Source organism: Convolutriloba macropyga, chromosome 3 (genome assembly GCF_964194025.1).
Source record: "Convolutriloba macropyga chromosome 3, txConMacr16.3, whole genome shotgun sequence".
Classification (NCBI taxonomy): Eukaryota; Metazoa; Xenacoelomorpha; order Acoela; family Convolutidae; genus Convolutriloba; species Convolutriloba macropyga.
The window spans coordinates 10,557,710-10,575,551 of record NC_134470.1 but is presented as its reverse complement, the minus strand read 5'-3'; the positions used below and the strand labels follow the sequence as shown (position 1 = coordinate 10,575,551).

Sequence of the window (17,842 nt, the reverse complement as noted above, 5' to 3'; positions counted from 1 at the left end):
ATCGTCCAAAAACACAGCACCGACTTTTTTGTTCCTTCTCCTCATCTTAGAACCCGAGCTGATTTTCATCAATTGGTCTACAGGACAATTCGTAATCACAGAATTGAGAACGGATAGATCTGCTTAGTTCTATGTTGTCTGAGACTTCTGGAGCTGTGCTTTACCTCCTGTTTTATATAATTTTTTATTAGAAATGATTAACCCCAATTGGAAAATCGAAATCGATCTAGGCGATGGAGATTTTTCACTGATGGGTGAAGTCACCGGGTAGACAAATCAAACTGATAGTATAACTGAGATCAAAAAATTTCCCTAGAAGTGAAAGAAAACAATTTAAATTTTATTTGGTGAATGAAAACAAAGCGACTGAATGGAGTTCTCGTTGGGTGCAATAAAAATTTGACTTGGTTATGAGGTAATTTCAACCTATTTATGACGTTATTTTGAGAAAGAAATCATTCAAGCGAACGCTGAAATTTTTTATTAAATATGAACAGTCGTGTGTTGTGTAGCATAGATTATAATTAAAAAAGGGAAGTTCAATGATCCGCATCAAAAATAAGAAACAAAACAGGAAATAATTGTATCAACACTAAAACGTAAATTTAGCGACACTCTGATGTAATTGTTACAATTTAGTGACCAAAAATTCAATCACCTTATCGTAAAACTTTAACTCAACAAATTTTTCAAATATGACTATCAGTTTTAAATAGAGCTGTCTTTTTCTTCCTAAAATTCTGGTAAAAATGATGGTTGATTAACTATTGTAACTAATACATTGATGATGTTACTATATCGGACCAAAAAATAATAATTTGACAATATATTTATTTTAATGACAACAACTTTAATCACGGGAACTCCTTTGAGATAATTTTGCAGCTCAATTATATGGAATTAAGAGAATCTTGATTTTTTTTACGTAATCTTTATAAAGATTAATATCAGCTGGGAAAATTTTGACTTCATTAATCAGAACTTTTGGAAAACCAAGGGCTGCGCTTTTTGGAACAAATTCGGTAATTTAGGTCCAAATATGCTAATTTTAACAGACCTGGGTTCAATTCAAGCACGATTGAGCCAATTTTGAATGATTTACGTACAAATAGGGTTGCAGAGTTTGGGTAGAATTTTTTTGTGAATTAGATATCGGTTGTCTAGTTTTTGGGTACTCTATGACGGTTTTTGGGTAGTTTTTGGCTGAATTTGTGAAAGTGGGGTAAATCAGGTGAAAAAGTTGACTGATTATCTAAAAATTTTGATAAACTTTGAATGATAATTGGTAAGTTGGGGAAAAATCAGACAGATAAGGGTATTTTTTAAGAAAATTTTTATGATATCGGTGTGAGCTCTGGTAAAATTATTTTTGAAAATGTGAACATTTGTGTAAAGCTGGATAGAATTTCAGTTAAAAACGAACAATTTGTATGAAATTGTTATGATTGGATATTTTTTTATATATGCGCAAAATTATTTATGGATATTTGGTAAATACCGAAAAATTGGGTAAAATGAAAGAAATTTTGTATGAAGTTGGGAAAAATATTTAAAGATTGCGGTATTGTCCTGTATGTTCAGGACAAAAATAGGAAATTATTCCGCAAGATTTGAGTGTTTTGGCAAAAATTTTTAGTGTTTGTTGAAATTGAGAATTTTCGTTGAACTTGGTTATTTTTTGAAAGGAATCTGTATTTTTTCAACGAAATGTAAGTTACTGGGAATTGGGTATTTCCTGGTAAGAAATCAGTATCTCTAGCAAAAAATGGATGTTTTTGTCAGCACTTGTTATTTTTGGTAAAAATTGTGTATTTTTTGGAAAGAAAAGGTTCTTTTGATAGGAATTGTGTACTTTTTGAGCAAGAGTTATCTATTTTTTGGTGAAATGGAGTGTTTTTGGCAATGATTTTATTTGCAGGAATTGCGTTTTTTGGTACCCATTGACTATTTTCTAACAAGATTTTGGCCAGAAATAGGTATTTTTTGGTCAGAATTGTGAATTTTTGGCAATCAGTTGTTGTTTTGGAAAAAAAAATAGATATTTTTATATAAGTTTTGGTTAAATTTTTGTTTAAATTGGGTATTTTCATGTAAACATTGGTTTCACTGGTAAGTATTGGTTATTTTTGGGCTGCAACTTCTCTCTATTGATAAAATTGGCAAAAAATGGTCATTTTTAGCAAGAATTAAAAGATATTTTTTAACTATTTTCTGTTAAGTTTTTGGGATTTAAATCGTTTTTTTGGATAAAAATTGGCTGTTCTGATAATAATTGGGTGTCTTTGGGCAATAACTGCTACTTGCTGCTAAAAATGTGCAAATTTTAGTATTGGATAATTTAAAATGCGTCATTTTTTGGCAAATATTATGCGCTATTTGTTAAACATGGACAAAACCAAAATTCGTTCAGTTCTATTAAAAATTGACCGAATAAAATTATTGTCATTGAAAAAACTGAATAGCCATTGGGAAATTGTGCGTGACAAAGTGAAGGAACTGCGGTTATATGTGTTTAAGTAGGTAAGATTAGCAAACACAAAAGAAATGCGTTGAAGAGGGAAATCATATATTCATCACAAATGGACCGATTTCTCTTGGGCCCCATTAGGATTAGTTGACAGCTCTACTGTTCTAGCTCTCTTCCTTAGGTACTTTTATGTAAAACCGATTGGAATATGTTTTATATAATCTTTTACATGGATACTTGTTTTTAAACCCTCTTCCTGGTCTGCTCACTATATAGTACTAGCATGAAGGTTGGTACAGGAAAATTGCCAGTCTGTTACGATCTGGATATACTTGACTTCGGTTCCTTAACCTTAGTTTTTGATTGTTGTAGAAAAAGAGAGCGCCGTATTCAGAAGTTTGCTGTTCCACCATAAGTATTTTGGGTATTTTACAGTTGTATGTCTTCAGAGATAGAGGAAACTGAGGTTTTCCAGACTTAAAAAACTTTATAAGGTTATAAGGTGAATACTTTTGTTTAGATTTGTGTAAATATATTATATATATATATATATATATATATATATATATAAATGTATGTGTATACATAAAAAACATATATATATATATATATATATATATATATATATATATATACATGATATATATATATATATATATATATATATATATATATATATATATATATATATATATATATATATATATATATATATATGTGTATATACATATATAAACCATATATGTAAACCAATATTGTAGCTAAAACCTTATAAAAGTTTATCCAATACAGAATACAACAGTTTTCTCTATCTCTGAAGGCAAGCTGTTTAACAATACCAAAAGTTCTTTTGGCAGAACAACAACTTCGGCATACAGTGGTCTCCTTTTTTATAATAATCAGTTCCCAAGTTGGTGGTAATAGACCGCAATCAATTATGTGAAGACCGTGACAAACTGGAAGTGTTTTTTTGCAAACCATCGAGCTAGTAGTATTCAATGAACAGAAAATGGGGGAGGTGGTCAAAAGAAGAACCAATGAAAAAGATTATATACAAAATATTTCAATCGGTTATGCATAGAAGTACCTAAAGAAGATAGCTAGAACAGTAGCGCTGTTAGCTTAAGCTAACTACCCCAGAGAAAATACGTTCATTTGTCATAAATAATTTTTCAACTCATTTCTTTTGTTATAGCTAATCAGCTCTTAAAATCTAACTGCAGTTCCTTCACTTTTTCAAACTTCATTTAAGCATAACTTTCACAATTGTTATACAGTTTTTATCAATAAGAATACTTTTTCAGTTAAAATGTTGCTTAATCTGCTTGATAATGTTCATTTGAGCAAATACTGTCTAATTTTTACCAAAAATTAGACAACTTAAATTAGCCAATACTAAAAAGTTTTACAATTTTAGCAAAAAAAAAGCAATTAATGACCAAAGATACCCAATTATTACCACAACACCCTTTTTTACCCAAATAAATTAAACCCCAGAAATTAAACAAAAAATTTTTTATAATATCCAATACTTGCTTAAAATTACAATTATTTGTCAAAATACACAATTCTTGTTATAAAAAACACTATTCTTGCCACTTATGCCCAACTCTTGCCAGAAAATACCCAATTAGTAGTTATTTTATTTATTGCATAAAACTTTCCAAGAAATCTGACTGTCTTCCGGGGAAGACAAATTTCGCTGCGTTGTCATCCCCTTCTGTCTTTGCAGCTTTCACAATCTCATCTTGGTTTTTGCCTGCAAAAGCTCTTCTCTGGACAGTTTTTTGAGTTCCACACGCCGTATGCAAAGATGTGATGGAAATTGTGGCAGATCTAATTTCAAATGTCTTATTAGGATTAATATGATCTCAGTAATCCTCGTTTGCCTCGATTTGTGTCACAGGGAACTTCTGGCAGACTTCGGCTATGTATTTTCACCGACTGCTGCTTTCTGTATTTGTTTCTGTGCAATCATTGAAGCAACTTGAGTTTCGTTAGAAGAGCAGAGAAAGTTGATTATCAATTTGATTTGGTTACCAGGGTTGAATCAAGTGGGTTCTGCTCTTCTTTACCTTAAGTATTGATCCCAGTCATTAGACCATTTTAATAATCGTTACAATATTGTTCAAATTTCTGTTCCTCGATATTTTCATCCTCGTCAGAATTACATCACAGACATTTCAGTTCCCTGTCTTCATTGTAAAAACCAAGCTGATTTTCAAAACTGTTCTATAGGGCAGTGTGTAATCACATAATTGAGCGCGGAAAGTGGAAAACTTTGTTAGTTCCATATTCTTCCATGAGACTTCTAGAGCTGTGCTTTCCCTCCAGATGATGTAGAAGTCTTCAAATGTCTCATTGTAAGAAATAAAGAATTTGGCTAATACCGATTGCAATGACGAAGACTAGAAATTGTTACGGAAGTGAGAGCAGTGGGTCAGTAACCTAATCAACGTACAACTATCTCTCTTTTATGATTGCTACATCATCGTTGAACTCATGGAGAGGAAAAGGGCCTTGAGATTTTCGTTCAAGTTCAGAGATTTGATATTCATTATTTCAAGTTTTTCCTGTTAAACACACAGAAAACCTTAACAAAATTAAGCCCAGCTATATTTTAGCGCTGTAAATATAAATAAATGTTTTACTATCTAGAAAACTATTCTTCATTTTGTGGATCATCACAATTATTTTAGTCGCCACTCATTCAACTGTATTGGTTTGTTTTATATTTTTTAGTAGAAATTACCTACTCCGATTGGAAATTAGAAATTAAATCAAAGCAATTAAGATTTTCTTCTGATGGGTACATCAATTAGCTGATAACTCAAGCTGATATTAAAAATGGGACTAACGATGTTCTTAGAAGTGAATGAAAGCGAATTATATTTTTTGGTGAATGTAAAAAAAGGACTGAACTGAAATTTGTTTGGGTGCAATAATCAATCGACGTCATTATGGGGTAATCGAAACGTATTTATGACGATAATATGAGTAACAATTCAATCACGTGAGCCATGAGAACTTGAGATCATGATATGTGATGAGATCAGATATCATGGAATAATTGTGACAACACTACTTTGGACTACACTATGAGGAAATTGTGGCGATTGGTGACTAAAAGTTCTATCAAGTGCGGATTTTATGCTCATAAAAATTTAACTCAGCAAATTCAATGCAAAGTATGACTAAGAATTTGAAATAGAGTTTTCTTTGCCCTTTGATGGTACTTGATATCGATGTCATAAAAACAATTAATTGACAAAATACTTAATTTAATGAGAAAAACAAGAATTCCTACCAGATAATTTCTCAGCTCAATTATATAGAATCAAGAGAATCTTCAATTTATTATGAGATAGTCTTCATAAAGCTTACGATTATCTGAGAACATTTTGTTGTCAGAAATAAGATGAACTTTTGGTAAACCAGGGTTAGCAATTTTTGGAAAATATTTGGTAAATTACAACCAAATAGGCTAATTTTGGACAGCCCATGGTTCAAATCAAGTACAATTGTGACAATCTGGTGACTCAAATTTCAATCAATTGCTCATGAATCAGTAATTTAGCACATTTTTCAAGTATGACTAACAGTTTGAAATAGAGCTGTCATTTCCCACCTAAATGAGCGCGAAAAAATAATAATTTAACAATATATTAATCAAATTGACAACAATTTTAATCACGGGAATTTCTCCACGGTTATTTTGCAGCTCAATTATGTATTATCAAGAGAATCTTGATTTTATTTTGATGTATTCTTTATAAACATTAATATCACTTGAGAAAATTTTGTTCAAATTAATAAGAACTTTTGGAAAAGCAAGGTTTGTATTTTTGGAACAAATTTGGTAAATTAGGTCCAAATATACTTACTTTTGACAGACTTGGGTTCAAATCAAGCACAATTGCTCCAAATTATGATGATTTATGTACAAATAGGGTTGCAGAGTTTGGGTAGAATTTTTTTGTGAATTGGACATCAGTTGTCTAGTTTTTGGGTACTCTATGGCGGTTTTTGGGTAATTATTTGTCTAAATTGATGAAAGTGGGGTAAATTATGTGTGAAAGTTGAATAATTATGTGAAAATTTTGGCTGAATTTGAACGATAATCTGTAAATTGTGGAAAATCAGTAATATAAGGGTAACTTTGGGTAAAATCAAAACGTTTGGTTGATATCTGGGTGAACTTAGGTACAATTATGTTCAAAATTGTGAAACATTCACTAAAATTGGATAACATTTCGGTTAATATTCGAAAACTTGTATGCAGTTGGGTTTATTTGGATACTTTTTCATATTTGGACAAAATTATTGATAGATGTTTGGTAAATATGAAAAATTGTGTATAAGTAGGGAAATGTTGTATCAAGTTTGGGAAAGTCTTCTGTAAAAGGGGAGTATTCTATAAGTTTAGGACAAAAATTGAGAATTATTCGACAAGAGTTGGGTATTTTCTGGTAAAAATTGGCTAGTTTTTTTAAAATTGAGAATTTTTTTTTCAAAAACTTGGTATTTTGTGGCAGGGGTTCTATGTTTTTTTTTGCAAAAGATGTTTATTTTTGGAAATTGGGCATTTCTTGATAACAATTGGGCATATCTGGTAAAAATGGTTTGTTTTTGTCAGCATTTAATAATTATTTGGTGAAATTTGTGTGTTGCTTGGCAAGAATGCGGTCCTTTGGTAAAAGCTGAGTAGTTTTTGGCAGGAATTGTGTATTTTTTAGCAAGAGTTGTATATTTTTTGGTGGAATTGTATGATACTTTATAAAAAATATATTTTTTTTCTTTCAAGAATTGGATTTTTTGGTAATAATTGGGCACTTTCTGGCAAGAGTTTGGCATAATAGGCAAGATTTGGTCACTTTGGCCAGAGTTCTGTATTTTTGGCAAACAGCTGGTATATTGGTTATTTTTATCACAAAGAACGGATTTCACCTGGGGTAAGTGGATAAGTTGACAGCTCTATTGTTCTAGTTTTGTTTTTAAGGTACTTCTATGTAAAACCGATGGAAATATGTTATACCTAATCATTTTGGATTTGTAGTTCTTTTTGCCCCCTCCCCTGGTGTAATCATTTTATACAACTATCATGAAGGTCTCGACAAAAACACATCCAGTCTGTGACGCGTAGGCCTAGGCCTAGAGTCATGAAAAGACTTTAAAAGTCTAGTAGGGGGGCAATATTGACTATAATTACACGGTTGAGCTTCCTAGTTAAAGTCGAGCTAATGTCTTTTCATGGGTCGAGCTTAAGTCTTTTCATAATGAATAAAATCCAGCTAAGATCTTTTCATGGGTCCACCATTAGTCTTTTCATAATTCTCTTTTTTTCAACATCAGAAATTTTTCTTTTTTTTCTGTTTCTGTACATACAGAAGCACAGCTGGAGCAAGACTAAATAGCTTTGCACCAGAGCAGTCCAACTTAGGAAACAGCTGGAAAACTGCCAAAAGCATTAAGATCTTCGTCAAATCTTAAGTTAAAGAGTTATGGCAGCTCGAGTATATCACCACATTACTTAATTCAATGAAACCAGCTAGCTTAAGTGTATTGTTCCTAGTCCCATTAGCCCTGACAAAATTTTGGCGTTATTTAGTTTTTCCCCAAAAAATGATGGGTTTTTTGAGGGATTAGAGGGTCTTCTGAATCGTAAAAAACTGAGGGAAAAACACGCTGACTACGTTATATGAATTATTGCACAAACACTGTTAATGACAAAATGGAAAACTTTTAAAAACACCAATGATGGACCCATGAAAAGTCTTAAACTCGAATTTGTTTGCAAATATTTTGTCGAGCTTACGTCCAGCCCAAATATTGGGTCGAGCTAAAATCTTTTGTAAAATTTTGGGTCCAGCTAAAGTCTTTTGCGAGAAATCTGAGTCGAGCTAAAGTCCAGAATGTCTTAAAGTCCAGCTAAAATCTTTTCATAGCTCAAATGAGTCGAGTATGGTCTTTTCAAAGTACATTTGGGTCGAGCATTGTCTTTTCATGAGTTTGTATTTAGACCTGGGCGTTCTTGATTTCGATCCGGTACCTATAGAAAAAAAGAGAGCACTGTATTCCGAAGTTTGCTGTTGTTCTATTGTAAAAAAAAATTGGGTATAAAACAACAATTTTATGCCTTCAGAAATAAAGGAATCTGAGGTATTCTATATTTGCCCGTACTTAACGCCAAGTCAATATCAGTACTGAGCAAGTCTAATTTCAAGTCTAGATATCAGTACTGATTCAGAGCTATGATCATAACACATTTAAGACTTGTCAGACTTGGCAAGTCTAAATACAAGTGCGAAAATAAAGTTCCGTACGTGGATCGAACTCGCGCCTTAGGTCTTTGTCCTTCTTACTGCGCCAACATGACTGTTAAAAGAATGACTTTTGTGCTGTTCTAATACGCTTGAAAGAAGCAAATTTCAAGCGAGAAAGAGAGCAAATTATATTACATAGGAGACTTGCATTTATGATTGCCCAGTACTGATTAACACTTGCAGTTCGGTACGGGTGATCAACCATTATAAAGTTATAGCACTCAATAATGATTTACATCGATTTCGGGTGGCTCTTTTTATATCGCTAAGATAAGATGCCTATGAAGAGTACAATTGAATGCGGGGCGTTTAGCTGAGCGCTCGATAATGTGAAACACTTTCTCAATGAGCAAGAAAACGGTGATAAAATCAGACATCTGAGCCGTTTAAAAAAAAATGCTGCACCAAATTAAAAAACCAACTTTTGGCAACATTGCCAATACCTGTATGTTTTGCTTCGTTTGAACTTCCAGGTTTGATTGCCTCCGATGAAAAGTTAAATTCCAATCCATCCTTACTTGTTCCAGCGGTTGAATGATTCTTTTTCGATTTCTTATTACTTTTCAACTCTGGAACTTTAATCGATACCACGTCAAAAACCTCCTCCGACTTTCCGGATTTGCCAGCCGAAACAACTGCAGCAGATTTTTTCGACATTTGGTATCACTGTTCCTTTGTTTTCCACAAATAATTCAAAATAAATAAACAAAAATGAGAAGTTGACGGAATTTAAGCTTTTGTCTGATGATAATTATTATTGATATTTATTATAAAATCGCTATGATAACATAAAAATGACTTCGTTCCAGATCATACAAAGAGTAGCAAATTGTGTTTTGACATTTGTAAAATCAAACAGCATTTTCCGATACTTATTGTTTACTCACGTAAAATTAAACAATTGCAGACAAAAATTGAAGCTAGAAAAATAGTGCAAATGTCTTAACTGTCGTTGATAATTACTGCTCTTTTTTCTACCTATCTACTTCAAATGATTTTGCCACCAAATGGGCGGAAGGTAATTTTCAAAAAAAAATTTCTCGCGCCATAAATTTTGATAAATTTGTTAAATTTTGAGATCATTCATTTTATCATATTATGAACATCAGAAAAGCAGTCCATTAGACTAATGAAGACACGTAAACCTTGTAAAACTTAGTTTTCTTGGAGACTTTTCGTAACAATTACAAGAAGCCTTTCCATTTTTTAAACAGCCTTCACTTGAAATGTGTTGTATGAAATAAACTTTTCATTGATGTTTTGAAGCATAACAGCAAACAATAAGTACAGGCGAAAAACAAGTCTCTAAAATTTGAAGAAAAGACAAGAAGGCTCGGTAATGTGCATTTGCACATAAAGTACCGACCCCGCTGATCCACATTTTTGGCATAAAGGTCTAACAAATAAAGAACAGAGAGAAAAAACCCAAAAATTCAATTAATTTTCAAAAAAAAATGTCAATGAGCAAAAAGATCGCCTCGAACGCAGATAATTTAGTGGAAAAAATACTGCTTTAGATTGAAGAGATTATCCATTATTAAGAAAGCAAGTCAAGACGAACAACAAAATCAAACAACAATAACAACAAACATTAATTGCAACCAAATTTTATTGTCCAATTTTTTAAAAAAAGAAAACTTATTAGCAAGGTCAAAATAGCGTCAGATAAAACTGAAACTAAACAAAACAACTTGTTCCTCACAAAATAAAATATGGGACCACTCCATAACAAGGCTCGGTAACAATTAGAAAAAAAAAGAACAAAAAACAGCAAAGTTAAAAAAAATTGGGATAAATTTTAAAAAATAATTAGTTTCAAGTTAATGAAAAGCATTAGAAAGCAATTAAAAACTTCCAACATGTTTTTGATCACATACGCCTCTATAGGAGAAGAGTAAGAATTGTCTTCATTCAGTATTTTTGTGCGGTTACACAAAAAGAACAACAAATAGAGGCAATAAACAAAAATTCAAAAAAAACCTGCGAGAAAACTCTATCGAAGCAGTAAAGGCAAATATGTTCAATTGAGCCTTCATAGGGCGCAAGCGCAAACAATATGCTGTGCGAGCTCTCTTTTTTGAGAATAGGTTATGAGGAGGAAAAAAGAGAGAAAAAAGTAAAATTAAGTAATACTTTTGAATTTTTCAAAAACAATTTTTTTCAAAGTGATGAAAATCTTTATCTACCAAATAAAATAACTAAATAGGTACTTTTATTTGTTCAAAGAAAGCGCTTGAGACTTGTTAATTTTCAGAATATGCCTTACGTCTAAAAAAAGAGCCTCAATGTTAGACATAAATCGAAAATTAGATTAAGTTTTATTGCAATAAACCTGTGCCGAAACCAGTAAAATCGAAACGAAATCTTTAAAAACATTAGATTTTTGACACTTGCACCTTTCTTTGACGAGAACATTACCATATATGACCTGTAATAAATGAGAATACGTATCAAACAGACAAAAAAGAACAAACGTTAAGGGAAGACTTTTTCTTTTTGAAAACAATTGTTTTCAAAGTCATGAAAGCCATCAGCTATCTACTCAAATCAAAATATAGGCTCATTTTTTTCCATAAAAAACCAATGAGACCTTTTTAAAGCCAAGAAATTTCATGAGAACAAAAACTTAACATAAAAACTGCAGTTAAAGAGAAATGTTGAAACTTCAGTTAATTTCTTTGTGAAAGGGGTGTCGACGATACATCCTTAATCCATGATTCTAGAGACTTTTATATGTTAAATTTTGCCTTATTTTGAACGCCAATAATGTAATATGTGAACATTGTGAAACCTTGTTGTATCAAAGCCAGAAAACCATGTTTAACGGGCAAAAAAATAAACTTTAAATCAGAAAAAAGAAGTGGAAAAAGAAAAACTCTCTCTTTGTTGACTCTCAGATGCTAATCAACCAAATTAATGGGCAAGGATCAAAAAACTCTTGTTTATTTAAAAATCAAACCTTTTAAAAAAAAACGACTAAAATTATTCGAGTAAAAAAGCTAGAAGCTACAACAATTTGGAACTGCTTATGAAGCGAATTGGACCTATCAACACTCAGCTTTGATTTGAATTGTCCTTTCTGTAATTAACATAAAAAAGACCGGCTCATTGCAAAAAATTTATATTTGGATTGTAACCGTCAAAGGTTGACAGTATAAAAAAATGACATATCAATCTCTATAGCGATATCGTTTAGCATATTTTATAGATAGTTGTTCAAAGATTTTTCGGTCATTAAAAATATAAACTGCTGTTTTGTTATTAGGCGCAAAGAATTATAAGTATAGGTCGCAACTACTGTGAAAATGGACCAGTTCTGGATTTCAATCAAAATTATTTGCTTTCAAGCTTAGCGTGCTAACCAATACAGCAACTGGTCTGTTATAACCATTCTCCAGTTTCTTGTTCCTCAAGGCTTCACCTCTCTAGCCAAGTTTACATTAAACAAGTAGAGTTTTTTTGTCAAGCTATTTATGATGTCCCTTGTGACTAATTTCTAGGAAGTTTGCAGAAGCAGACCATATTGGATAACCCTTGCGACCCCACTACAAATCATGGTGATAAGATTAGTTTTGTGTCTTGACTTTCTCGCTCTGATAAGTGGTTTTTTGAGCTGGTTTTTGAGCCTGCTTTCATCCCAAAAATCCAATCCCCATATTTATCTAAGAATCAGATCTGTCTTGTAAATCTCTATCTTCTACTGTAAAATATCATTTTTGTTATTCTCTCTTTTGAGAATTTTTTTTACCTAGTTCAAAACTTTTTTTATTCCGCCTGCAGAGACCCATAACCCAACAGGTTATGGGCTCAGCAATTTTCTAAGTCAAAAAATGTTTTATAAAACAAAACTAATTTGTTGTTGACAGCCATAATCTTATAGTCTTTTTCTGCTTAGTACTTTTTCTTTCACAACAGTTTTGCTTGCTCAAACTACCGTGGATCAACAGACTTTAAAGCTGATGAGCAACAGAGGAAAAGCAAAGGACTCTGCAATCAGGAACACAAAATTTGTGGCCATGATGAAGACGAGGGGACTCTACAAATCATTACCTGGGACAGAGAAGCAACCCAAAGAGCCTGCACCACCATCCAATGGGGCAAATAATGATGAAAAAGAGAACCAGAAAGTGCTGAAGGATGCATATGAGAAGTTTACACAAGTTGCAGGCATCAAGTAGACATGAAACAATGTGTGGTGCCATCTGCATTGACTCTAGATGCAACAACTCCAATGCTGATGAGACATGGCAGTGTTGAAGATGAGGGCATCGGCGGTGCAAAAGTTTAGAAGCTTTTGCAAAAGATACTGCAGAGTGTGGAGAAACCGACAATGGTGAATTTGTTGGCACAGCTCGCCCGAGTGCAGCTCGAAAATTCTGAGAATTCGGACAAATTCTCCATCAGAGGACAGAAGTTGCTCACAAGGCTACAAGAAGCGGTCTTAGAGACAATCTTCAACGCCTTGGCCCTCAATGGTCTACCAACGAGGTATGAAAGTTTTGTTATAATGGAAAGCTTCAACCCGGCAACGAACTTCAAGGAGCTGAGGAAAAAACTGCAGAACTTCCTTGAGAGCACAGCACAGAGACACAAGGAACAAAGTGGACCAGTGACACTGGAAGTAAAGCGGGACCTCAAGAAGGGAGACATGAGAGGAAACTGCTTTGTGTGTGGGGTCTCTGGACTTTTTGCCAAGAACTCAAGGAGGAAGGAGACATTAAAATGCAGCAAAATTGGTGGTAAGGGCCACCTAGAGGGGGCATGCAAGAGAAAGAGAGATGGAGTCCAACACGAGTCAGTGATGATTGGTCCAACATTTGCTACACTAGACGAAGAAAACTGGGCAGCTCTTAACCAGTGGAAGACAGCAGTCATGCTTGTGGACAGTGGTTGTACAGATAACATAGTGACAAACATTGACGCATTTCTGGACTTTTTACCCATGCAATCAGTTGTCAAAAATTCCAACTGAGAGGCTTCCAGAGTGGTGGGCAGAGGTTGTGTGAGGATCAACATACCCTAAAAATGAGAATTTCAATGCGAACTCAAAAAAATCTCGTATAAGCCTGAGTATTCTTCAAACCTCCTATCAGTCTCATGATGCACAGAGTGGGGCTATAGCTTCAGGTTCGTCAAAGGAAACGGCTGCACGAAACTCTAGATGGGAAATCGAGTAAAATCAACACAAAAAAAAACAATTTGTTTTATTTACTCTGCGGCGTTCTAGAATTCAAGAAGAGTTCCAACTGTCTGAAACATTAGATTGCAAGGAAGCGGCCCAGACAAGGGGTTCATTTGAATCAAGCGGATATGGTCAGGAATGTACCCAAAAGAGTGAGTGGACACGATGATGTATGCAATGTTTGCGCATCGGCCCAGATGACAAAGACTCCAGCACTAAAAGTGGCAGAGATCCAAGCAGAAGAGGTGCTGGAGAGGGTGCTCAAAGAAAGGATGAGACCCTTCAGAGTAATGTCACCGTCAGGTTTTTGCTTCTGTGTTGTGTTTGCATAACAGTACACGGCGTTTGTGTTTGTGGACTTGCTTCAGGCAAAGATTGAAATACTGGTCAGCCTGAAGAAATTTTTCTCAAAGTGGGGCACCCAAGAATTTGAGGCAAGACAATGCGAAGGAGTTTTTGTCAGAAAAGTTCAAGATGTACTGCTTAGATACAGGCATTCTACAGTGGAAGACAATACCAGAGACGCCACAAAGAACGCCACACAAAAGGAAGCTGAGAAATGCAACAGGACACTGCTGGAGATGGCAAAACGCTTGCTCATTGACTCGGGTCTTCACAAGATGATGTGGGGAACAGCAAATCTTCACACAAAAAGGATCAGGAAATTGGTTGTAAAATAATGAGAAGAAAAATGCCCAAACAAGCTGATGCCAGGTGTAAAACCTAAGCTTTTAATTAGTAAATTGTCTTTTTTTGGTTGCACAGTCTTCACGAGGAAGAGGAACAGGGATGTCAGCAAACTTGAACCCAAGGCACTTGAAACTGAGACAACAGCTACCTGCTGTACGTGCCCAACACACGCAAGGTGGTGGCAGATCGAGATGTGATCATCAAGGAGTCTGAAGTGGGCTCAATCCTTGACAACACAGAGACGCGTAACCTACTAGATGAGGGGTCATAGCAACTGCGGATCTGGCACCGTAATGAGGATATTCAAAACGATGATAACAAAGTGAAACAAGGCACTGCAATAAAGTAAGAGTGGCATGACGCAGAGAATATGAACACTCAAGAAACGTCACTGAGACGAGATTCCTCTGATGTTGAGGAAGCAGCACCAGATGAAGTGTCTACTGCAACAAGAGGGATTCTCATAGACTCGGAGTAACTAGAAGGCAGTGGACACAGAGGACTTCTCACAGTCGGAGACAATTGGCTGTTTTGAAAAGGCGCTGGAGCAAGTGAGCAAGACGAGAAAGACACGTTCCGCAATTTTTGGAAATGTCAGGACCTATCTGGTTGTGACTGAGAGTGATTATGTGGAACTCAAAACAGTCTGCAAAGCCAACTAAGGTGACGATTCGGACCAGTGGCACCGGGCAGTGATGGACAAAAACAAGGCGCCTCAATGCAACGAAATTTGGAACCTAGTGAGACCATCCAGTGACAAGAATGTCATATAAGAGAAATGGGTCTACAAAGTGGAATCGGGACCCAGTGTCCAAATCGACATATACAAAGCACGCTATATAGCGACGGTGTTCAAACAAATGGAGCGAGTGGACTATTTTTAGACTTTTTCACCTGCCTGTAGGCCATAGATAATCGGGATTCTAACTCAACTATCTGTGAAGCAGGGTCTTGTGACAAACCAGTTTGATGTCAATACGGTTTTTTTGCGCACACCAGAAGAAGAAGAATAATACTATCTGGAAAAGTCATTGTGGTTTTTGAAACAAAAATCAGATGGAGGGAAGTTAGTAAGTGGACTGAATAAAACAAAATATGGTTTGAAACAGGCTGCTAACAACTGGTATTAGAAACTGGCAGACTTCCTACTGAGTCAGGGGTTCCCAGAAGCAGGCGCAACAATTGCTTGTTCGCTAGAGCAGAGACAAAGGGTCACGTCTTCATCGTGGTCTGCGTTGACGACATCATAGTAGCATCAAGAAGCATGACAGTGATCTCCGATTTCAAGAAGGCACTCGAGGCAATTTATTACATGGAGGACTGAGGGAGGCTACACTAGTTTATTGATCTAAAAATCGGACAATAAGAGAAAAAATTCACAGTCGACCAAGATTACTACATAAAGAACATGCTTGAACGTTTTTTAAAAAGGCTCAAAGCGAAAACTCAAGAAATTCAGCTGATTTGAATTTGGAACTTTATACGGCACAAAATGGAGACAAAAAAGCGGTTCAAAAGATCTTCAGATCTACAGAAGATTGGTTGGTGGATCACTTCTGTACCTGGCCAAGCAGACGAAGCCAAACATCTTGTTCACAGTATACTCTGTCCCGACATATGAATGCACAAACCAATCAACACTGGCTATTCGGAAAACGAATCCTGTGATATCTCCAATGTTCAAAAAGTTTAAAACTTACTTACAAAAACAGGCCATTAGAAACTTATTGTAGGAAAGTGATGGAGACTGCTCTCGTGGTGTGAACGACAGGTAATCAACGACGGGCTATTACTTCAAGCTCAAAGGACGTGTTACAGCACTCAGCTGGGGTGTCAGAAAGCAGGCCACGGTTGCTCTTTCTTCATCTGAAGCTGAAAATCAGGGCATGGCAGCAGCTATTGTTGATACTTTGTATCTGAAACAACTTCTGAAGGACTTCAGCATCCTACAGAAACATTCAATAGCAGTTGGAGAGGACAAAAACAGTTGAATCAAATTGTGCAGCCATGAACAAGAGGAGCAAACACATTGAGTCAAATTTTCACTCCATTTGGGATAATACTGAAGATTGGACTATTTCAATTCATCTCGTTCCTACTGACAAAATGGCAGCCAAGATCTTCACGAAATCATTACCTCTACGGAATGTGGAAACGGTTTATGGGAACAGACTCTACGGAATCAGCTCAAGTCTGAAGTCTTCATGTACCGAAATCAAATTGCCACATTGATCCAAAAATCAGATCTCTCCTGTAAATCTCCAAATTCTACTGTAAAATTTCATTTTTGTTATTCTCTCATTTTGAGAAAAAAAGTTATCCACTTTGTTAAAAACGCTTACTTCTTTTCTAATGCAAAAATCCATAACCCAACAAATGACAACCCAGAAAACAATTGAGCAATAGGTGACAAAAACCGGAAAGTGGAAAAGATAAAACCTTTTTTTTTTTTAAATGTAAATTTTCGTAAAGCTAAACCAAACCTTGTTTAATTTAAAATTTTTTTACTTTTTAATTCAAAAGAACATTTGTTACCGGAAGACTATGTCGCAAAGCGCACAAAACAAGAGTGCTAGTCAGGCGCGGAAAAAAGACAATTTATGCAAATATTTGACCTCTTTTTTTTATCAATTTCCCTAAATAAAAATTTTAAATTTTTTCATTCCAATCATTTGGTCCGAGAGAAATACTAACTGTAACCACAAATTTTTTTATGGTTACAAAACTTCAGAAACAATTGTAAAAAAACGCTGAGAATTAACCGAAAGGACAAAAGGGGTGGAACGCAGCTAAAAATTTTGACTGAAATTTTGATAAATTAAAAAAAAGAACGTATCAAAGAAAAAACGTATCGAAACTTCGAAACTGCTCTTTAAAAGATCACAAAATCTGCAACAGGTATATATAGTTATTGGCATGAACCAAAAGGGCTGTTCGGGTAGGAAACTCAAAATCTAATCTAAGAAACTAGTCTAAGAAACCGAATTCGAAAAAATCATCTCACTCGCCTAGCGAAAACTTTTCTCTGACTCCTTCGAAATAATACTTGGATTAAAAATTGTATTATTTGATTATTGCTGAGCATATTGACTTTGTTTTTAACACTTGTTTTTAACTTTCAGTATTGACTTTTTCACTTCTCAATTTGAAAACAATTTGGAAACAAATGCAATTTTCTGT

General features: G+C 34.5%; 1 protein-coding gene across 1 annotated transcript in view; it reads right to left on the bottom strand.

Annotated features, from left to right (window-relative positions):
* The window catches only part of LOC142336853 (uncharacterized), a 34,912-nt gene extending 25,386 nt beyond the window's left edge, over positions 1–9,526 (bottom strand). The window contains exon 1 of the mRNA XM_075385809.1: positions 9,234–9,526. Within this exon, the coding sequence (XP_075241924.1) occupies positions 9,234–9,447 (214 nt within the window). The 5' untranslated portion in view covers positions 9,448–9,526. The remainder of the gene's footprint in view (positions 1–9,233) is intronic.
* Between the last annotated feature and the right edge of the window lie 8,316 nt (positions 9,527–17,842).